This window comes from Cyprinodon tularosa, unplaced genomic scaffold, assembly GCF_016077235.1.
Source record: "Cyprinodon tularosa strain WSP-4 unplaced genomic scaffold, ASM1607723v1 ctg46, whole genome shotgun sequence".
In the NCBI taxonomy this organism is placed as follows: Eukaryota; Metazoa; Chordata; class Actinopteri; order Cyprinodontiformes; family Cyprinodontidae; genus Cyprinodon; species Cyprinodon tularosa.
In genome coordinates this window covers 789,945-812,165 of record NW_024039185.1, presented here as the reverse complement: position 1 = coordinate 812,165, position 22,221 = coordinate 789,945, and the positions used below count along the sequence as shown (strand labels likewise).

Here is a 22,221-nt window from a genome sequence, read left to right as displayed (position 1 = left end):
GGGTGTTCAGTGAGTTTAGCTCCTTTCTCTTTTACTCCCCATCAGGCCGAAGAGATGGAAGGAATCTAACTTTATTACTTCAACAGATATAAAAGGGGAAAGAGGTTCCATAAAGGGCAGCCTCAGTCTGGATGATGTTCTTCAAGCACATGTTGCTCGAGGGATGATCTTCATGTGAGCACAGAGAGTCTGCTTATCCATCAGGTGATTGGAGCGTGTTATAAGGCTGAATTTCAAATTATTTGTAGTGGAAAACTTTCATAAATGCAAAACCTTACACTCTTGGTTTTAATTATTCTTATAATTTTATTTCATTTATATATTTAAGTATTTATATATTTAAGTATTGCAAGGAATAAAATCTTGACATTAGGCATTGGGTATGCGATTCTCACTTAATAAGATGCCTTTGTCTTCCACCACTTTTTTTTTTAGATATAGCCTTTTTATGACATCTGTCAAAAAAGAAGGAACCATACTTAGATAAAACTACACCAAAAAAGAAAGAAAAATGTTCTTATGGAAAGTGAGTAAAACATCCAGCCGGCAAGGTATTGTACAAAATAAAAAAATAACTTAATTGCTTTATATTGGGGCTGGAATGGTGGAAAAATGGCTGAATTATATGAAAATATCAAAATTTTAGAGTTTGTCATACAGAAAATCAGAAATGAAAAACACCTCTGAAAGGAAGACAAATACAATGCAGTTGTTATATTCAGAATAGATACATTCAGACTAAAAGTAAGAAATATTTTAGACAAAAAGAAACACCAGACAATTTATAGGAAAAAAAAGATAAATCAGTTCAAAAACCACACAAACACATGCATAGCAGGAAAAAAATATAAACATATTTTCTCTGCAGTAAAAAATTCGTAAATTATATAAAAGCATGCTGATAGTCTTTATTATCGTTTCTAGTTTCCATCAGAGGGTATATGTGGCTTAAAGGAATAGTACACCCAAAACATGATTAGCCTTCATTTTCTACTCACCCCCATGCTGAACAACACTCTGGAGTACTTTTTTGATATCTCAAATGCATCTGGAGATCTGGGAGGCTTCTTGCTGTCTGCTGACATTCAAATAATGGAGGTCTATGGTGCCCGAGGCAGAAAGGTCCATAAAAGTCCACAAAAAAACGTGTCAATATTCCTCCATACTACTCGTCCAATGTATTCCAAGTGTCCTGAGTGGGTAGCATCCATAATTTACTCGAAACAAAGTCATTTAGAATGTTTTTAGAGCATAAACAGTAGTGTATAGGATTTCCTAAAAGCGCGCGCCTGCGAGTTCACGAGCCTACGGAAACTGCGGCAGACCAAGCCAGATGAAAGTGCGCATTCAGCGTCTGCTCTTGATAATGCAAGCGTAGAAGAAGAAATTTGCTGTTTACCTGTGCAAAGAAAGAAACAACGAAAGAAAAATGTCTGAGGACTTCAGTGTTGAGGAAGAGCATGAGTTCTTTGCCGAGCTGAATGCGCACTTTCATCTGGTTTGGTCTGCCGCGGTTTCCGTAGGCTCGTGAACTCGCAGGTGCGCGCTTTTAGGAAATCCTTTACACTACTGTTTATGCTCTAAAAACATAGACCTCCATTATTTGAATGTCAGCAGACAGCAAGAAGCCTCCCAGATCTCCAGATGCATTTGAGATATCAAAAAAGTACTCCAGAGTGTTGTTCAGCATGGGGGTGAGTAGAAAATGAAGGCTAATCATGTTTTGGGTTTACTATTCCTTTAACTCCTACACTCTGGAAGTCAATCACAAGGTGACACAGCACAAGCAACCATCCACACATATTCACAGCTCAGGCAAATCTAGAAGACCTATCAAACCTACCATACATGTTTTTCGACTGAAGAGGAAGCTAGGATACCCTGAGAAAATACCTCGGAAACCATGCATGAGTCCAACATGCTCCGGGAACAGGTCTGAGCTAACACGGATTATACAAACCAGACTCATGCTCGGCTTGTAAAAGGACTGGATGGTCTGGAGCTTCTCCATGACACCATGACGACGCCATGCATAACCTGTCAACACAAAGCCTGTGCTGGCAGGTTATGCATTTTTAATGGATCTGTGCAATGCTTTACAGTAAGGTTGTTAAATTAAACCTAAAGTATTCAGACATTAATTCTTCTTCTACCCTTAAAGGCCACTTTTGCTCAGCATTAATGTTGGTTGGTACAGTAATCTATACTAAGTGTCAGAGGTAATTTTTTTAATTTCATGGTTTTATCTGGTGCATTATAAAAACTAGATTCCCAGGATGTTAGATGTGTAATAAAAGTTTAAAACCTAGTATTAGATCACTCTGTTATTTTCTGGGAAAATTGGAGGCTTGAGCTTTTAAATTTCACTTTAAAATGAAAAAAAACTTCCACAGAATCTCAGGTGGTGTATTTTTGTAAAATGCTGACTTTGCAGTATTTCATTCACAGGTTGCCTCTCATGGGAGTACATGAGGAGGACATTTTCCAGCTGCAGTAACTGATGAGGCCATCGGTTCTCAAGGAAGTCAGTACAGATTATGTATTTATTATATGTTTTTATTTTATTTAATTGCATACTGCCCCTGTGTTTGCCCCCTGCTACACAATGATAAAACTCTAATTTTTTGTATCTGTCATAAGCAGCATCCGCTTGTGGATTATCTAACTGCCCTGTTGTCTGTTTTTTTTTTTTTTTTTTTTTTAGGTACACTCAAATCTGGGACAGGAACATGGAGAAAATGTCACGGGTCACCACAGCCCTCGGCAGCAACAGCATCACCGGCCGAACAATGTTCTGCCACCTGGATGCTCCGGCCAATGCCATCAGCGTGTGCCGGGACGCCACCCAGGTGGTTGTCGCCGGACGCAACATCTTTAAGATCTATGCCCTCGAGGAGGAGCAGTTCGTCGAGAAGCTGAATCTGCGCGTCGGCCGCAAACCGTCCCTGAACTTCAGCTGCGCCGACGTCATGTGGCACCAGATGGAGGAGAACCTGCTGGCCACGGCTGCCACCAATGGGGCCGTGGTCACCTGGAATCTGGGGAAACCTTCCCGCAACAAGCAGGACCAGCTGTTCACTGAGCACAAACGAACCGTCAATAAGGTGTGCTTCCACCCAACAGAGGTTTACATGCTGCTGAGTGGATCGCAGGATGGCTTCATGAAGTGCTTTGATCTGCGCAAAAAGGAGTCTGTTAGTACTTTCTCAGGTAACCTGATCTGAATAATTTACAATTAAGATACATGATGTTGTTAGAAAGGTGCTTAATAATAGTTAAAGATGCAATAATAACGATACCAATTTGCTGTTTTTGTTGTTTAAGGCCCATAACCCATAGAAAAAAATATATAAAGCAGGTTTTTTTTTTTTTTTTGAAACGAACAAAAATGTTAAATAATGTAAATTAGACATAAATTAGAGGGAATCTCTATTCTTTCTTTAAAACCGTAAAGCGTTGTGAGGCTTAGAAAGGCAAAAACAATAGACAAAAATAAGAGAAAAATTGTCAGAAGATATAAAGCATCGTTGTATATAGTCCTCAATACATCAATCATACAGCTAAACCCACAATTGTTCATTTCCCTGATTTTTAGAAAGATTTAAGGTTTACTTTGAATTTTATTTGGACTTTTCCTTTTGGCTTGAAGATGTATTACTGCTATAGAAAAGCCCAGTCTTAGTCCTTATTCACTAATGACGAATAATCTAAATACCAGAGGATACATGCAAAAAGCTGTTTAATTGATGTAATACAAATAAAGAGTTTTTTATAGATTCATGAGTAAGGTAAACATTCTCAACAACCTGTTTTATTTAATTTTATGCCTTTAATTGTTATTTTGTTATCTATTTTCTCCTCTTTCCCATCTGTGACTCCTAATTCTTTACAAGCCTTTTCATTTTTTCAATTAAAACTTCCAAATAGAAAAACAGAAATGGTATTAAAAGAAAACTGGATTTATGTTTGATGGAGAACAAACAGATTTGTTTCTGTTTGTTGGGCTCTAATTTAAATTCACTTTAAACTTACCGAACCATCTTTGTTTTGTTTTTTTCTTTCATTGTTTTTGGTTCTCGTGTAGGTCAGTCAGAGAGTGTGAGGGACGTCCAGTTCAGCATGAAGGATTATTTCACGTTCGCTGCTTCCTTTGAAAATGGTAACGTCCAGCTGTGGGACATTAGGCGGCCAGATCGGTACGAGAGGATGTTCACGGCGCATACCGGTCCCGTGTTCTGCTGCGACTGGCACCCTGATGACAGGTAAGTATTTTAGTAAGGAAGCCAAGGCAGGGTTTCAAAGATTGTATTCAGGACCCCCTGAAGGAGTTTCTCTGTCTCTATTTAATTATGTTTTTGCACACCATCTCCCTTTCTGGCTTGCTTCCCTCTCAGGGGTTGGCTGGCCACAGGAGGCAGAGACAAGATGGTGAAGGTGTGGGACATGACGACAAACAGGGCCAAGGAGATCTACTGCGTCCAAACAATCGCGTCAGTTGCTCGAGTTAAATGGCGTCCAGAGCGGAAGTTTCACTTAGCCACATGCTCCATGATGGTGGACCACAACATCTACGTGTGGGATATCCGGCGACCTTTCATCCCCTTCGCTACCTTCGAGGAACATAAAGATGTGACCACTGGGATCGTGTGGCGTCACCAACACGACCCTCACTATCTGCTCTCGGGCTCCAAAGACAGCACTCTCTACCAGCACATGTTTAAAGACGCAACACGCCCCGTGGACAAGGCCAACCCTGAGGGTCTGTGCTTCGGACTGATGGGCGACTTGGCCTTTGCTGTCAACGAGAGTCTGATCAGCAGCGACGCCAGCAGGAAGCCCTACCCTGGAGGAGACCGCCGTTACCCCTTCTTCTCGTTTAAGAAGGCCAACCCCACTGAGCAGTTTGCTCATGTGTCCAGCGCTCTTAGCGTCTTTGAGACGGACTTGGACAGTAATTGCATGGACGGGTTTGTAAAAACAGCCCAACTCTACCTGCTCAGTGGAAAGCCGTTTACTGAGCTGTGCGACCATAATGCCAAGGTAGCGCAGGAGCTCAAAAGACCCCAGGTAAGATGGATAGATGGATGGATGTGTAAATTATTGAAAGGCATTCACACAGAAAGATGCCTGTGGGAAGGTTGCATTAAAGGTAAAATCCAGGGTTTATTTTTTATTTTTTCTAAAGTATAGTTTTAGCATTAAAGCCAACATGTTAATATTTGGGTCTCGTTTGATTGGAGAACCTTCTTATTAAGGAGTTTCATTTTCATGTGAAAAAAGAGAAAGTTTTTGGGTTTTTTTTATTAAAAAATAAATGTCATGAATAGTCAAGAGATTGAGAATAGAGTTGAAGAAAAGGCTGTGTTCTTTCCAAAGAGGCTTGATATGTGTCTCACATCAAGTTTGCTTTCTTTTATATCATAAAAGAGAAGATTATCCTCATTATTAAATCTTTTACTGAAGTTAATTTTCATGGGGCTCGATAATCCAGGGTCTTTGCTCCAGTGTCACTTTGACTTTGTTGTTTATTAAGCTTTTCTACTTTTTTTTTCCTGTTTAATCTTTAATCTTGAAACAGGAAAGCAAGAAAGAAAAACTAATACTTCCTACCTCCGGCTATATTTTTGCTGTTCGCTCCTGGTAGCAAACAGGACCTTCAGTGGCTCCTCTTAGGTTCCCAACCGGGCTGGGCAATATAGCTTAAAAATAACATTTCCAATTTTTTTTTCCATATGAAATCTGATCTATTTTTGTTCTCTCTTCATTTTCATGTCATTATATGTTTATTTATAAAGCACTTAAAAACAACCGATGGTTGTACCTAGCTACAGGGATGATGCATAAATGATAACATAATGACAACAATTTTAGATTGACAGAAACTGATTTAAAGAGATACTAAATAAAGCTGTGAGTCATGTTTGTAAAACAAGTTTGAAGCTATAAAGGATTAATAAAAAAAGCAAATTTTAAGCTATATTATATCTGTAAAAATGTTAAAAAGCTTAAGCTTTTCTTCCACTTTTAACTGTTTTGTTTTCAAACTTTACATTGTTTAAGATGTGACCAAATGTGGAACATTTTTGATTGAAAGGTTTCCACGACGTGGACCATGCTGAGAATCATGTTCTCTGAACCGGCACCCGGTCCAAATCAGAACCTCAGCAAACTCGGCAGCCTGCCGCTAATGATCAGGTGATCAAGTGAACAATCGATGGAAGCTACTACTGCTGCTCATATAGGAGCAAACCTGAATGGTTGGGTGTTTTCTGCTCTCAGCTTCAGCATGAAAGACTTGGGTTCAGTGATGGGTCCGGAGGGCAGACTGGAGCGCCACAAAGGTGAAAGCCGGCAGGATAACATCCACCTGGAGCCGGGGAATTCGCACATCAGCAACAATAATGAAGGTGCAGATTGTTGGTTCCTGACTGAAGACTGATCTAAGGGGTTTGAAACCACCTTTGATTTAAATCAGTGTTTGTATTTCAGAAAATGAAGAGACGGAGGGAAGCGACGGCCCTACAGAGTACATGTTTGGTGACGCAGAGTTGGATGACGATGATCTGTATCCAATGGAGCATGAAAACCAAGCAGGTATCCAAGGTCTTATAAAGAAAACCAGATATCTACCCACATCAATGTGTAACCCTGTGTCTGCTTCTCGGGTAGTGCCAGAGGAGCAGGTGTACACGCTACCTCCGGAAGCCTTCCAGCTGCGCCACGAGATCATTGATAACCCGTCTGCACCAGAGCATCTTCAGCAGGACAAGGCCGACTCCCCGCATGTCAGCGGGAATGAGGCGGAGGTCACCTGCTTGACACCCATTGAGACGGTCTCGCTCATCTCCATCTCTCAGCCTCTGTACAGTCCACATTTACACGGCAGCTTCTTCTGCCCCATCGTGAGGGAGATGCTGAGCCACTACGCCGAGCAGGGCGACGTGCAGATGGCCGTGTCTGTGCTCATCGTGTTGGGGGAGAGGATTCGCAAGGAGATCGACGACCTCACCCAGGTCAGAAAGCAAACATTCTGACATCTGGTCTCCTTTTTTTTTTTTTTATATGGGTACTTTATGCCAAAATTTATTTTATTGGGTTACTTGTGGAGTGAAAAAACATGTTTTCTCCTCAAAGGAGCACTGGTACATGTCCTACATAGACCTGCTGCAACGATTCGAGCTGTGGAATGTGTCCAACGAGGTCATCAAGCTGAGTACATGCAGCGCCATCACCTGCCTGAACCAGACGTCCACCACTCTGCACATCAACTGCAGCAACTGCAAACGGCCGATGAGCAACAAAGGGTGGATCTGTGACAGGTACACAGCAGAATCACTGCTTGGCCTTGCAGAGCAACTCTGCAAGTTAGGGTCTAATGCAGTTTACATTTCATTTCTTTCTTCTTAAAAAGGCTCAGAAATTGTTCCTTTTATTATTTATATTTTTATTATTTAAATTAAGTTTAATGTTGCATTCTGTGAAAGACACGTCGTTGTTTTGGATCTTATGAGATGCAACGTTTCTGCTTTTTACTGGAAGCTACAGGTGTCTGATGTCAGATTGCACCTGGAATATGCAAAGAATGAGAGAACCCAGGAGTTAACCTTGATTTTTTTTTTTTTTTTTTTTTTTTTTTTTTTTACTTAATGGTTAAAAAAAACTAGGCAACACTGCATTAGTAGCACCAGTAATAATTGTAGATCTATTTTCTTGTCATTTGGTTGGTAAACTAGTTGCTATGTTTTGACATTTTTAATCAGATTTTAAAGACTAAATCTGTAAAAGTAAATGTTTATTCTTTAAAGATACCATAACATTTCCAATTGTAGATATTTATCAAAAATTAAGTTGCATTTTTTTCAACAGGTCATCTAACAGTGACTCTAAATGCGCTTTATCTGAACTGAGAGCAAACTGGCTTTCAGGCTTCTGACCTGCACCATTCTTCCTCCAGGTGTCGCCAGTGTGCCAGTGCCTGTGCGGTGTGCCACCATGTGGTGAAGGGGCTCTTTGTTTGGTGTCAGGGCTGCAGCCACGGTGGACACCTAGAGCACATCATGAATTGGCTAAAAAACAACTCCCACTGCCCTGCAGGATGTGGTCACATGTGTGAATACACATGATGAGCGCGAACAACGTCCAGGTGCCTCGGAGAATTCACAGTTGCTCATTCTTCTGTGTCCTCAAACTTCAAAGAACATCTTCCATTTTTGGGACATTTCAACTATAAGAACTCTGGACACCATGGGATGGATTTCAGTTTAGAAACTAAACAAACAGCTAGGCTACCAAATAAATTCTTAAACACATTTTGAGATTAATTGCACCTTTATTTTTTTTACAAATCTTTATTATAAAAACAAAAAACAGCTACTCTGATGGGTTAAAATAAGCACACAATTGGATGAGGTTAGCATTACAGGTGCTGGTCATAAAATTAGAATATCATGAAAAAGTAGATTGATTTCAGTAATTCCATTTAAAAAGTGAAACTTGTATATTATATTCATACATTACATACAAACTCATATATTTCAGATGTTTATTTGGTTTAATTTTGATGATTACAAATGACAACAAATGAAAATCTCAAATTCATCATATCAGAAAATTAGAATATTACTGAAGACCAATAAAAACAAAGGATTTATAGAAATGTTGGCCAACTGCACTGCAAAAAATAGAAATCTCAATAAGTTATTTTTTCTTAAAATAAGTGCGTTTTTCCTTGATTTGAGAAGGTAAGTAAGACACTTTGCCAATGGAACAAGACAATTTCCTTTTAAAATAAGAAAAAACAATTTTTTCTTCTTATTTCAAGTGCATATTATCTAACTATCTTATTTTAAGAGTGAAAATACTCATTCCATTGGCAAATCATCTTATTTACCTGCTCAAATTAAGGCTAAATATCCTTAATTTAAGCAATTTTTTACTTATTTCTGGATTGTTTTTGCAGTGTGAAAAGTATGAACATGAAAAGTATGAGCATGTACAGCACTCAGTATTTAGTTGGGCCTCCTGTGGCCTGTATTACTGCAGCAATGCGGCGTGGCATGGAGTCGATCAGTCTGTGGCACTGCTCAGGTGTTATGATAGCCCAGGTTGCTCTAATAGTGGCTTTTAGCTCTTCTGAATTGTTGGGTCTGGTGTATTGCATCTTCTTCTTCACAATACCCCATAGATTTTCTATGGGGTTAAGGTCAGGAGAGTTTGCTGGCCAATTAAGAACAGGGATACCATGGTCCTTCAACCAGGTACTGGTAGCTTTGGCACTGTGTGCAGGTGCCAAGTCCTGTTGGAAAATGAAATCTGCATCTCCAAAAAGTTGGTCAGCTGCAGGAAGCATGAAGTGCTCTAAAACTTCCTGGTATGTGGCTGTGTTGACCCTGGACCTCAGAAAACACAATGGACCAACACCAGCAGATGACATGGCACCCCAAACCATCACTGACTGTGGAAACTTTACACTGGACTTCAAGCAACGTGGATGAAGTGCCTCTCTTCTTTTCCTCCAGACTCTGGGACCTTGATTTCCAAAGGAAATGCAAAATTTACTTTCATCAGAGAACATGACTTTGGACCACTCACCAGCAGTCCAGTCCTGTTTCTCTTTAGCCCAGGCAAGACGCTTCTGACGCTGTCTGTGGTTCAAGAGTGGCTTGACACAAGGAATGCGACAGCAGAAACCCATGTCTTTCATACGTCTGTGTGTGGTGGTTCTTGAAGCACTCACTCCAGCTGCAGTCCACTCTTTGTGAATCTCCCCCACATTTTTGAAAGGGTTTTGTTTCACAATCCTCTCCAGGGTGCGGTTATCTCTCTTCCTTGTACACTTTTTTCGACCACATCTTTTCCTTCCCTTCGCCTCTCTATTAATGTGCTTGGACACTGAGCTCTGTGAACAGCCAGCCTCTTTAGCGATGACCTTTTGTGTCTTGCCCTCCTTGTGCAAGGTGTCGATGGTCGTCTTTTGGACAACTGTCAAGTCAGCAGTCTTCCCCATGATTGTGTAGCCTATAGAACTAGACTGAAAGACCATTTAAAGGCTTTTGCAGGTGGTTTGAGTTAATTAGCTGATTAGAGTGTGGCACCAGGGGCCATCAATTTTGAACCTTTTCACAATATTCTAATTTTCTGATATGATGAATTTGAGATTTTCATTTGTTGTCATTTGTAATCATCAAAATTAAACAAAATAAACATCTGAAATATATGAGTTTGTATGTAATGTATGAATATAATATACAAGTTTCACTTTTTAAATGGAATTACTGAAATCAATCTACTTTTTCATGATATTCTAATTTTATGACCAGCACCTGTACATCATTAAACCTATACCTAATTACTCACATATTAGAGCTTCTGTAAATCATAGGCTGAATCCCAAACCACCCTGTAACCACTAACCCTTCGCTATCAAGTGTCACTCGCAATAATATTAAAATAATTGAACTTTATTGATCTCACATTGGAGAAATTTACCTCTGCATTTAAAGTCACGCCCACAGCTGTTGAAGGAGCCTTGGTTGTACATTGGGGGTATAAACATGAATGGGACGGCCTCTTTTCTTCAACAGAAAGTGAAAGAAGTTGTTCCTATGGCAACACAGTGGCAGCGTATGTGTATGGTTGAGGCTGTGGTGCAGAAACATTTGCCATTTTCTTAAAAATGTATCTATCTAGTCAAAACTTTAATTTTAAATAGGACCTTCCATTTAGGGATTTAATCATTTTTTTAACTATTTTATTTTCTGTCAGTGGAATGAAGATAAAGCAGACCAGCGGAACTTACATTTGAATGCATGTTTTCTCCGCCACTAGTTTGGAGTTACACCTGCTGCCAGATTAGCAAGCCTGAACTTATCCAGACTTGCTATTTAAGTCCTGAAAGGCGCACTCACCTTACCCTACTTTGGGATGGCACTTAATGTGGCAGACTAGGGCTGGGCAATATAGAAAAAAAGCTTATCGATTAAAAAAAAAAATGCATATTGATCGATATCGATAATTATTGAAAAGATTTGAAACCATATTTTATGTGCAGCTCTGCCTGGACTTTTTATAATATTGCTAAATGATTTAATTTTAATAAAAAACACAGACTTCGAATTAAATCTTTATTTAACCAACTTTTTTAACCATAACAGAATTGTTTTAAAGAAAAATAACTTAAGAGACCTGAGTTATGTTATTAAATACTGACAAAGAATAAACTAAAGTGACCAGAAAAGTGACCAAAATAAATATAACAAATAAATAAATGCCCCCCCACCGCCGCCGCCCCCGTTTCCTGCTTTAACCTGAGTTATTACTTTGAAGTTTCTGGCCCCACAGCATTTTTATCTCAATTGTTAGAACTACGTGGGAAACTGCCCAGAACTGAAAATATATATATATTTCTGAAGATTCCTCGGAGGAGAGCCGCGCCGGGGCCTTCACAGCTCGTACTCCTGCGGGTATGAGCGGCTGAGATGATAAAAAAAAAAAAAGTTGGTTGTGTTATCAGACTTCGTTTTCACTGGTTCCCGACACATTTTCCAGATGACTGTGGTTTGTTTTTGGTCCGACTTGCCATGATCGAAATACTGCCAGACTGCCCAACTACAAAAACCCTTCTTTGAAACAATTTCCTCCACCTCTCCTTGCTGCGACATCTTCATGTGCTCTGTGTTGTGGTTCAGAGGGCGGCGCTTGGTGACGGCATGCCTGGGTCCGCGATTGTGATTTGTTGGGAGGAAGCAGTGACTAGCATAAACCTACATGCTAGGCTACAATGAGAAGGAAGGAAAACTGCGTTTCTTTTTTATCTAACTTTTATCGACCCTCTTTTTTTCTATTGCGCCACACGTCTATCGATCGATATATATCGTTATTGAATTATCACCCAGCCCTATGGCAGACCCTCTTCAGGAACCCACAGAGGGTTAGTGCTTAGGGGCCGGTTTGGGATTCCGCCATGGTGTTGGGGGAGGAGGGCTCCACATTGAGCAATTCAGTTTGTTTATATAGCACCAATTCACAGCACCTCATCTCAAGGCACTTTACAGAGAAAATTCAAACAGATCATACAGTCTGATTGATTGCAAGTTTTCTTTTCAAGGAAAAACCAGCTGATTGCATCGACTCATTGACTCAAAGACAATCCCCCACACCAAGAACAACTTTTGACCCAAACCTCTGACCTTTTGCAGCCTTTAACAGGTTTTTCTTCCTGGACTGTATTTAGCTCTAGGTTCTAAGTTAAAACAATTGAAACACCACAGCAGGTTGACAAACGGGACAATATGAGCTGTACTTGGATTGATTTAATCTATTCAATAATGTTTTAAGAATCAACAGGAAGTTAATTTTAAAAGCAGAAAATGTGAACACTCCACATCCTCATCATGACTCGGGTCGAACCAGAGTACTAGCCTCTGACCGCCTCCTCTTTTTCCTCTCTTTTCATCTACTCCACAAGTTCAACACACCAGCACAGGCGTGTGAGGATCACAATCCTCCCTGCCTGCTTGTAATTTCCCTGCAGCAGCTGTGTTGCTCCTGCCCTCATCTGGCGAGCTCAGGTCCTTCAGCCAATGACAGGCGAGCTGCAGATCTGCGCTGCTTTCCTCCAGCAGGTCTGACCTTTCCTTCTGGCCTTTCACCCGCTTCACAGAGATTGTTCAGGGTGGTATGATCACCCTCCGTCAAAGTATTTGCAGTAACCTCTTTAAAATATATAGCGAAAGGTAAAGTTCGGTTAATTTAGGGTGAGAGGAGAGATCTGGAACCCATAGGAGCAGATCTTACCTCTTAAGGCAGGCTAAGGGCGTTCCCAGCTGTCTGAAACTTTTTCTGGGGCACTCAGTCGCCTCAGACTCTGAAGCAGTGTTTCCAGGGTCCCTGCTGTGATCACAGATCAATGAAATGTCAGAACTTGGACTTCAGAGAGGATCCAAAGCATTTTAATCTCTGAGTTATACTCAGCGTACCCATTTTATCTTGATAGGACTCCAGCTTCTTCATAAGATCCACTATGTTAGAACATCGGATTCCCTCTGCAAGAAAAAAATGCAAATTTATAAAAAAATGCATCTGAAATTTAAACCAATGCTGCATCAGAGCAGACCTTTATCAGCAGAATCTCTTCCTTCAGCTTCCAGGCCTGGGTTGGAACCGCTTTTCCCATCCGCCATGAAGTAGGACAGCAGTTTGGCCTGACAGGCCCTCTCCTTCATCAGTGTGGCGCTGATGTCCTGAGCCAGCCGGTGATTCTCTACCAGCTCAGAGTGAACCTTCTTCCAAGCCATTTTGTCCTCCATCAGGCATCCCTCCATCACCGTCCGCAGCTCCTTCTCCTGAGACACCTGACTCTCCAGACTCTCTATTTCCTCGCATCGCTACACAAGTTGAGTTGGACAAATTAGAGAAATTCGAATCAATAACAGAGATGATGGGAGAGTTTTTTTTTTTTTTTTTTACATACAATCACTATTTTACACTTTCATTATTTCATTAAACATTTTTTTATGCGAGGACAAATGACTCAACTTCAGGAACAAATATAAACATACACCAGCACCTCAACAGACATCTGGCATCACTATAAAACTGAACACTTTGCTTTGCAAAATCTTTGCATTAACCAAATTTTTATGCATGGCTCCCCAACCTTTGGAGTGGAGGTTTGGGTTTAATGTTAGCCCTCTTAATTTGACCCAAAACAAGTTTGTGATGCAAGTTTTGGGTCACTGACCCGATTCCCCACACCTGATTGCGAAGCAGAAGCTATAGAAAAACAGTCTGAATGAAAGGAACTCATGTCACAATGATTTTAGAATATTATTCAGGGTCAGCCTTGAGCTTTTTTTGAAGAAGAAGTTGAGCATATTGGTGGCAGCATCATCCTGTGGTGTGGTTTGCTATCAGTGGTGCCCCTTAACTAAAACTTTTATTCTGCCACAAGCAGCCTGAACCATAATAAAGGACAACCTTCAAATTCATTTCAAGCCTGCAGCTAGATGGATTCAATTTGGGCACATCTGGTTGTTCCCGCAGGATAAAAATTGCAAACTCATGAAAACTAGTTTTAGGAAAGACAAAGCATTGAACTCCATAAAATTGCTCAACTGATCTGCACCACAGATTTGTGGACTATGCTTGAAACCAGTTTAAATACATGACCAGTTATATTTAAGAATCCCAGTTATATTTAAGTGTGTTAAAGGTTAAACTTGTAAGCATATATCTAGGCAGGGATGCACCTTTATCTTAAGGTACGTTCACCATGTTATCTCTATGTAGAGGGCAGCTCTGGCAAACGGGGCAAAGGAGGTGAATTTAGCTAAGGAAATTGCACGACTTTGGTGAAATTGGTGAAACTAGATCACTTCAGCGCAAAGTATGCAAAGCAAAAATTCACAAAAGTTGAAGAATATGAACTATTGTTCACATTTGCATCACAAAATCAAATCAAGAAGTAGATGTGTTGGTGAAGTAAGCAGCAGAGATTAGTTTTTGTTTTTTTTTTTCAATTAAAATGGAATGTAGAGAAAACAATGTTGAGGAAGGATAAAGTGGGGAATGCTCTTAAGAGGTTTGAGGGTGGCTTTTAAAAAATCTGTTTTAATTTAGCCTTAGACTGTTTAATCAACCTACCTTAGGCCCCCATTTTTCTTGTTCTCAGATGATTCAATGTAAACTTGTGAGGATGCGAATAATTTTCAGACAAATGATTAACAGCAGGTGATTTTTTTTTTCCTGCACATTAGCAAAACAGGTTAATTCACTATTGAATATTTGCTTAAACTGATGATTTCCTGCTCTTGTGCTGATCTTCCGCTGTGGTTCCTTAACTCCAGAGGGGGGCAAGGCTGGCCGATCTTGTTGCGGCTCTGGTGCTCTCTCTGTATTCTCTCACTGATTTGCTGCTGCTTCTGTCTGAGCTCCATCTCCCCCTCCCTCCGTTGTCTGGGTGATTCATCCCCAAAAGCAGGACGGCAGAGCCTCAAACTGGGTCATGAATAAGCAGAAGTACCGCTGAAAGACTCCATCGTCAGACTTAGCCTCTGAAGGAGGAGGTGGTTTTCTCCATACTGGTTCTGCCTCTGGGAATCTGGTTTTCCTAGGATCGCCGACAGCTTTGCTTGGCTTTCAAAAGTAAAAACAGCACAGCTGGTCGCTTCGTAAAAATATGACCAGCATCTTTAAGTGAAACCGATAACCAGCAGACTCCATGACGTAGTAGCCTATCACCTGCTGTGCTAACTACTTTTGCTGATCAGGCAAATTTCAAGGCAAGCAAAGGCAGATTAAACTGTGGGAATTTTCACTGTTTTCGCATTTGGTGTGAAAGAACCTTAAGCCTTTATGGAGACTTCTGAAAAAGACAAAAGCCAAAAAAAAAAAAAAAAAACCTGTGCACTTACTTCAATAGAGATCACTGAAAGATTGGTTAAAGCCCATCATTGAAAGTCCCAAAACTAAAAAGTGAACCAGTACAGCTCCAGTCACCTTGTGGAGCTGAATGGCCATTTCCTGCATCTTAGCCTCCAGCTGGTCGGCGTAAGCTTGTTCCAGAGCGTCACTGGGGGGTGGAGCGCTGCTGTGCCATCTCGCAATAGCTGAGGTCATCTTCCGTTTGGGACCAAACAGCCTGGAACATATGAGGGCATTCAGAACTGATGGCTCAGACACAGCAGGCACTGGGGTTAAATGATAAAGGTCCTCACGTTATTCCTATTTCCTTCAGATCGTTCTCAGTCAGCGTGAGAAATATCCGCAGGTCAACGTCTTCTTTTGCAAGCAGAGGGAGGTATTTGGAGAAGCTGATTTGCTCCAAGAATTCTGCCAAATCCTGCAGGGAAAACAGGCACTGAAATCTGAACCATCTCAACCACACCGTAAAATAATCTATGAAAAATCAGACAAACCTTTGGCCCGGTGTAAGAAGGCAGAGAACCAGAGTGTGCGTTTTTGCCACAGTTTCCTGTCCCGCTGGAGAGAGCTGCTTCGCCGTTTCCATGCGTCTTTCCTTTGGAGTGATGACTCTTGTTTAGCCTGCGAGAGCTGCTCTGCTGGCCCTGGTCTGAGTCCTGGTGGAGGAAAGGTGCATCAGTGCAACAAAATTCAGGTAAAACATTTTGTTCTAAATCTAAGTGTGTTGATTTCACCTCATTACTCTCCACGGATCCCTCCCAGTTGAGTGTGACCACGCGAGGCAGGCCTTCGCTGCTGCTACTGCTGCTCCTCATGGTGGGCATGTCGTTCTCAAAGAATGGACTGTCATCTTTGAAGACAATGAACAGTTAATCAAAGATCCCCAAAACCCGGGTTGATTTTCTGGGTCTCTACTCACCTCTGCTGCTGTGACTCTGCCCATCCAGCTCGTTGATTGGTGAGGTCACATCCCGGTAGCAGATGTTCTCGCTCTGCTCACCGACATCACGGTAGGTTGTGAATCCAGGCGGCGCAGCAGGAGGTTCTAAGAAGAGGAGGAACTTTGATGATAAAAGGAAGCAAAGAAGACGGCTGAGGAAGGTAAATACCACTTCTGATTAGAGTTTATGGCTTTTCAATAAAACTGTCAGGACTTAAAAACTAAAGCTTTCAAGGATTCGAATGGTACCAACCAGAGTGAGGATCTTGGTCATGCATAGATTTCCCCTCAATCTTTGCATTAAAACACTAAGATATGTGAACCAGTAAACTGTTGGCAGAGCAGATAAACTAACAGAGTAAGAAGGAGAGGATTTCTGTGGAGGAGAGGAAAAGAAACCAGGTTCACAGCAGCAGAAAAAGCTTGAATTTTCGTTCTAAAAACTAAACCATTTATTGCTTCTATGCGTGGATGATCAGGATGGTTTTCCTATTGGAAGGGGGACCTCAACCCAAGTCCCAGGTCTCTTTCAGCTTCCAATAGGTTTTTTTTAAGAGATTATCCTGGGTTTAGCTCCATCCATCTTCCCATCAACTCTGACCAACTTCCCTTGTCATAAGAAGAAAATATGGAAGTAAATCTGTGTTGCTGGGATTTGAATTAAAAATGCCACTGAAATTTAAATGTTGTTTGTACTTACTGTTTCAGTGTTAAAATATGTTCAGAACACATTTTTGGCCTAAAAAGAAGTTCATTGTCATTATTTCTACACAGTTGAAATTTCATTTGTTATTTTCTCTTCAAGCTAAAAATTCACATTACTATTTCAAAGTGATTACATTTTCAATACTTATTTTTCAGTTTAATTTTTGAGTGTTAAAAAAATCTGCATATAAAAAAATTAAACCTTTCAAATTTCAAACTCAATATTTTCAGCCTCCTGAGATTCAACTGGCTCTATTTCACTGTTTTAAATTCGGCGTCTAAATTCAGTGTAAAAAGGGAAGGGGTTACTTCAGGTCAAAGACATTAGCAATGGATTGTGGTGTCCAAAACCCAGCCAATCCCGTTACGTTTTCTTAGTCACGTGACGTGGTGCATGCGCCGCTCATACTGAAGGAAAACCAGCATCACGGAGCCGGTCATGCAAGCTAACGCTAATTCAACTACAGAAAAATGAAAGTAATAAACTCACCGTTGAGTTAGCGTTAGCTTGCATGACCGGCTCCATGATGCTGGTTTTCCTTTCGTATGAGCGCCATAAGCGTGACGTCACGTGACTAAGAAAACGTTACTGGGATTGGCTGGGTGTTGGACGCCACAATCCACTGCTAATGTCTAATTTCAGTGGCATTTTTAATTAAAATCCCAGCGACACAGATTTACTTCCATAAAAATAAACTTCCCACAATGATGGTAGTAATTTAGGATGAATTGCTGGGTTAATTTTCCATCTTGCAGTGTTTTGAATGTAGGCCAGTATTTCTTTGAGCCTCATCAAACCACATTTTCTGTATAGAAGCACCTACAGCTTTCATCTAGCCACTCTTAATAAAGGACAGTGGATTCTCCCACATCCAGAGAAACCATGGATCTCCTGGCTGCACCTCTGAATACGTCTCTTGGCTCTACTTTATGTTGGTCCCTCACATAAGTTCCTAATAAAACACTCTGAAGTTTGTGGTTGTAACGTCACAACACCTGAAGATGCTGGGGTTTTTTTCTGTGACCCACCACATTGTTTGCCTTTTCCTCCAACTCTGAACTTGGCAATGGCCTGAGGTCCATCATGGATGCTGACGCCTTTGACTCGGCTTCGACTGGGCCGAGTCCTCGGCGGAGAGCTGTCCGAGTCTTCTGAGGAGCTTAGGTCTTCAAAGTGTCCTGACAAGTTCAAGAGAAAATGCAAAAAAGAATCAATGAAAAAAAATGGTTTCTGTATCTCAGGACAATAGTAAGCAATAAACACCTGGCTTAATTCTTTGAGAACGTGAGTCTATGAGGCCAACAATCTTGGTGTAGCCGTACATCATGGCCAGGCCACGGGCCGTCTCCCCCTTCGAATTACGCTCACCAACTTTCACTTTCTGTAAATAGATTGTGGAGAAAACATGTTTAATAACATAATCCGTATGAAAAACACCAGCATGAAGCAACCTCACAGCCACACTCACTCGATCAAGGAGGTACTGAACAATGATTTCATGTCCAGAAGCAGCGGCTTCCATCAGAGGAGTGAAACCTGACACAGGTTCTCTGTCAGAACAAAAAAAAAAAAGGAATAAATACATGAATACTGCTTAAAAATATATCAATTGGATTTTAAAGAAGTGAAAACACCAACTTGACATTGGCGTCCGCGTTGTTATCGAGCAGGAACTTGACCATCTGTTGATGGCCTGTGCTGGTGCAGTGAAACAGAGCCGTCCAGCCTCTAGCATCCCGGAGCTCCAGCTCTGCTCCTTGCTTGAGGAATACAATTGAAAAACCGTCACCATCATAATTGTTTTGAGTATATCAAACAAACGACAACCAAGAGATCTTTTACTAATCCTCTTCAACTCTGTCCAACACCACCACCTGCTGCACACAAATTACTACCAACAGAGGGGGTCATGTATGAATTTGATGTCAAAATCCCAGTTTTCCCCAATTAGCTCTCTGACATCATTGCACATCTTTGTTCAGAAGTCTGACTTTCAATACTGAAACCATGAAAATAAGATGGAAATATAAAATAATAAACTAACAGAAAATAAAAAAAATAATTTCAATCATTAATAAAAATACTTTTTATTTTGTTGATTAAATCTTAATTTTGTGTGATAAAACAAGTGTAAGAGAGAATGAGAGGAAATTTTAAAGACATGGTAGCATCTGAAGAAGGGCCAGGAGGCAGAGCTGGAGGTAGAAGACATGGAGATTCTCTAGGGGTGATGAGGATGGATAGGAAAGGGGACATCATAGGATCAGCTCATGTTGGATGTTTTAGCGATAAAGCCAGACTGAGATGGTTTAGACATGAACTAAGGAGGGATGTTAAGGCTGGAACTGCCAGGCAGGAGACCAAGAGATTTAGGCATGGAATGAAAGAAGTTATGAAGGTAGAAGCCTGGGTCAGGTGGAGACAGGAGACTCGGTATGGAAACCACAGAAAGGGAAGAGAAGTGAAGAAAATTCATGACCTCCTTAACATTAAGTTCACCTCTAACCCTACATCGCCGTAGCTGAGGAATTCAAACCTTTAAGGTTAGTCCTCATGCCTAAATGATCACATAAACATTTATTTAATAACTTACAATTTTAAAACTTAACATTTATCTTTATATCTAGTTTATGATTTAAGTAATGTAAGTACTAAGACTCTAAGTACAAAATCGATCTAGAGATTTTAATGCCGAAATTAAAATAAAAAGACCCGACTAGTAATGTGATTTTGACCAGGAATAATAATTTTTTAGTGATCTATAAAAATGTAAAAAAAGTAGAGTGCTTTTAATAAATGGAAAAACGTCCTTCTATAACAGACTACATATAAACTTATGCATTAAATCCAGTAGCAATCTTCTCCCTCACTATCTTCCTCTCCTTTGCAGCTGTAGCACCGTTTCTGTCTTTTAAAGAAATTCAAATTTTTTTCCACATTAACACCTCTAGTTGCAGTGCTGCTAAATAGGCACTTCCTGTTGTCTGTTGTCATGGTGACTCATGAAAACATTTGCTCTAAGTAGGGCTGACACAGAGTTTATTAAGGAAAACCTGCTCATGATCAGGTTAGTTCTGGGGAGAATGTTACTACGGTAACAGAAACAGAGGTTGAGAAACTCTTTGTAAAACAGAAAGCTCATTTTCCTGATTTTAGGTTTAGAAAACTTAGTTTTCAATAAACCTGCTTTGTAAAACAGGCCTCTGTAAGGCAATTTTTGAAAAGATGTGAATTTGTAAAACTCCAACTGGAAAACAGAAACAAAATACATTTGAAAATGTTTGAAAAAAAAAAAACTATAAAAAAATTATATATGAAAAAAGACTTAAATGTGAGAAGACAAAATTACTCTCAACATATTTTTATATATATAATTAGGAAGTTCTTCAAATTGTATTTAAAGATTGCATTTTTTTTATTTCCATTTACAAAACATAAATAATGTAACAGTATTACCTCCATACAGATGTAGGGACCCTGACTATAATCTGGAGTGGGGGCTGTTATTACCTGGAGCAGGAAGTATGCTATGCTCTCATTCCCACAGCTCGCGGCCAGCATCAGGGGGGTCAGGCCTCTTGGTGTGGTCGCATTCACATCCACTCCAGCCTCCAGCAGCAGATTAGCAATGTTGTCATGTCCGATGTAAGAAGCATACATGAGCGGGGTCCATCCTCCCTTGTTCTTCCTATCCAGGTCCACTTCACGCCTGCTAGACATGTCAGTCAGCTCTAGGGTCGAGCTAGCATAGTTTTATTTTTATCGCTAAAGGGACTTACTTTTTAACGCATTCAGCCACTACGTCGTACTGGCCGATGGAGCAGGCAGTGTGGAGATCCAGAGGGACATCCAGCTCCTCGGGTCGCAGCAGGGAGTCCCCCAGCCACAGGGAGAGGCTGGCCCCCAGCTGCTCCGACTCACTGGCCTCGTCACTTAACTCGGACATTTCCCTCAGTGCTCAAACTAACAGAAAAGTCCTCACACAGCTGAGTCCCAGAACCAGAACCAGTCAGATGTAAAACACAACAAGCTGCTGCTCAGTTTATCAGCTAGCTTAGCTTAACTGTAAACCCAGTTAAACTACACCTCCTCCTCCCAACACTACAACACAAGTGAGGCAAGATTTTACAGCGTCCAAATCTAAATAACCGAGCTTACATCCATGAAGAGGCTCGTTTCATCCAGAAACACCGACGCGTCGGCGCGTGCATAGAACTCCAAAAAGTTGTGTCTGTGCGCGTGTCGTTTTAAGACAGTCACGTGACCACCACAGGAGCCGTTTGGAACTGACTGAAAGTGTGTTTGTAAGCGCAACTGTATACTACCCTTTTAGAAAATGGAAATGTTTTCTCAAAAATTTCGGTCACACTACTCCGCCTTGTAAAACAATATATATATCCCTTTCAACTTTTTCTTTTCCTTCTCCTCCTTTAACTGTTGGAGCTGATACAGAGGCGTAGCCAGAACATTTTAATAAGGGTGGCCAAGCAATAACCATTTTACAGTGAGAGGTGGCCAAAAGCAGATAGGTGCCAGAACCTAAGAGTAAATCTACACTGTTCCAACAGGAAAATGAACAATCACATTATCCATATTTTCTAAATAAAAACAAACTATACTTTCCTACACCCTGTGCTAACAAATAGACACATATATTTAAACATCCATGTTGTCTAAATAAAAGGTGTGGTGGGCAAAATTCTTTCAGTTTTGAGTTCTGTCGCGAACATCTTATTCATTGTCATTACTAACCTACTTTTATTAATAATCATTCAGCATAAAATTTATATTTACAAATACTAATATCTACATTAAATGGATTACTTATTATTAAAGTAGTTATTTATTGTGCATGATTAACCACAGGGTGGTCAATAAAGAATTAATAAAAACAAATGTATATTAATATATATATATGTGCACCTGTCAACTGGAGGCACCTGCCTCTGTGATCATTATCGAATTAATCAAGAAATATGGAGCAGCTTCGAAGCAGAATAAAGGCTTCACCCATATGGGACCTTTTTGATCTTGTATTTGTTTTAACTTTCTCGTTTTGGTCATCATGTTCCTGTCAGTTATCACTCAAGCTTCAATCAATCTTAATTTGAATTCAATTCCTGTAGTTTTTTTTTTTTTTTTTTTTATCTAG

At 40.5% G+C, this 22,221-nt stretch overlaps 2 protein-coding genes across 3 annotated transcripts; one reads left to right on the top strand and one right to left on the bottom strand.

The window, feature by feature from the left end:
- The first annotated feature begins 2,700 nt into the window (after positions 1-2,700).
- Positions 2,701-8,309, top strand: wdr24 (WD repeat domain 24). The gene is made up of 9 exons (XM_038301016.1): positions 2,701-3,210; positions 4,085-4,262; positions 4,395-5,067; positions 6,095-6,195; positions 6,280-6,407; positions 6,490-6,594; positions 6,670-7,013; positions 7,135-7,319; positions 7,955-8,309. The coding sequence occupies exons 1-9, from the start codon at positions 2,730-2,732 to the stop codon at positions 8,121-8,123; spliced, it is 2,364 nt and encodes a 787-aa protein (XP_038156944.1). The 5' UTR covers positions 2,701-2,729; the 3' UTR covers positions 8,124-8,309.
- A 3,599-nt stretch (positions 8,310-11,908) lies between these two features.
- Positions 11,909-21,159, bottom strand: anks3 (ankyrin repeat and sterile alpha motif domain containing 3). 2 transcript variants are annotated; one of them, XM_038301017.1, is made up of 15 exons: positions 20,849-21,159; positions 20,580-20,781; positions 18,708-18,829; positions 18,538-18,619; positions 18,333-18,450; positions 18,098-18,247; positions 16,343-16,468; positions 16,158-16,273; positions 15,918-16,079; positions 15,717-15,841; positions 15,499-15,640; positions 13,115-13,385; positions 12,978-13,043; positions 12,796-12,891; positions 11,909-12,713 (listed from the first exon to the last, which is right to left on the bottom strand). In XM_038301017.1, exons 1-14 carry the CDS (start codon positions 21,013-21,015, stop codon positions 12,809-12,811), a joined length of 1,932 nt encoding a protein of 643 aa, XP_038156945.1. In that variant the 5' UTR covers positions 21,016-21,159; the 3' UTR covers positions 11,909-12,713; positions 12,796-12,808. The 2 variants fall into 2 exon arrangements, with proteins under 2 accessions (XP_038156945.1, XP_038156946.1); XM_038301018.1 differs by having other exon boundaries at positions 20,580-20,778; positions 20,849-21,015.
- Positions 21,160-22,221: the final 1,062 nt, after the last annotated feature.

Bases quoted from the DNA above. Each gene is read 5' to 3' on its own strand.
- anks3 (XM_038301017.1), bottom strand. From the start codon at position 21,015: ATGTCCGAGTTAAGTGACGAGGCCAGTGAGTCGGAGCAGCTGGGGGCC. The intron at 20,782-20,848 runs GTAAGTCCCTTT...TGACATGTCTAG, and splicing joins GTGGCTGAATGCGTTAAAAA to CAGGCGTGAAGTGGACCTGG. The intron at 16,274-16,342 runs GTGAGTAGAGAC...TTGTCTTCAAAG, and splicing joins GCAGAGTCACAGCAGCAGAG to ATGACAGTCCATTCTTTGAG.
- wdr24 (XM_038301016.1), top strand. From the start codon at position 2,730: ATGGAGAAAATGTCACGGGTCACCACAGCCCTCGGCAGCAACAGCATC. The intron at 5,068-6,094 runs GTAAGATGGATA...TTTGATTGAAAG, and splicing joins AGGAGCTCAAAAGACCCCAG to GTTTCCACGACGTGGACCAT. The intron at 7,014-7,134 runs GTCAGAAAGCAA...TTCTCCTCAAAG, and splicing joins AGATCGACGACCTCACCCAG to GAGCACTGGTACATGTCCTA.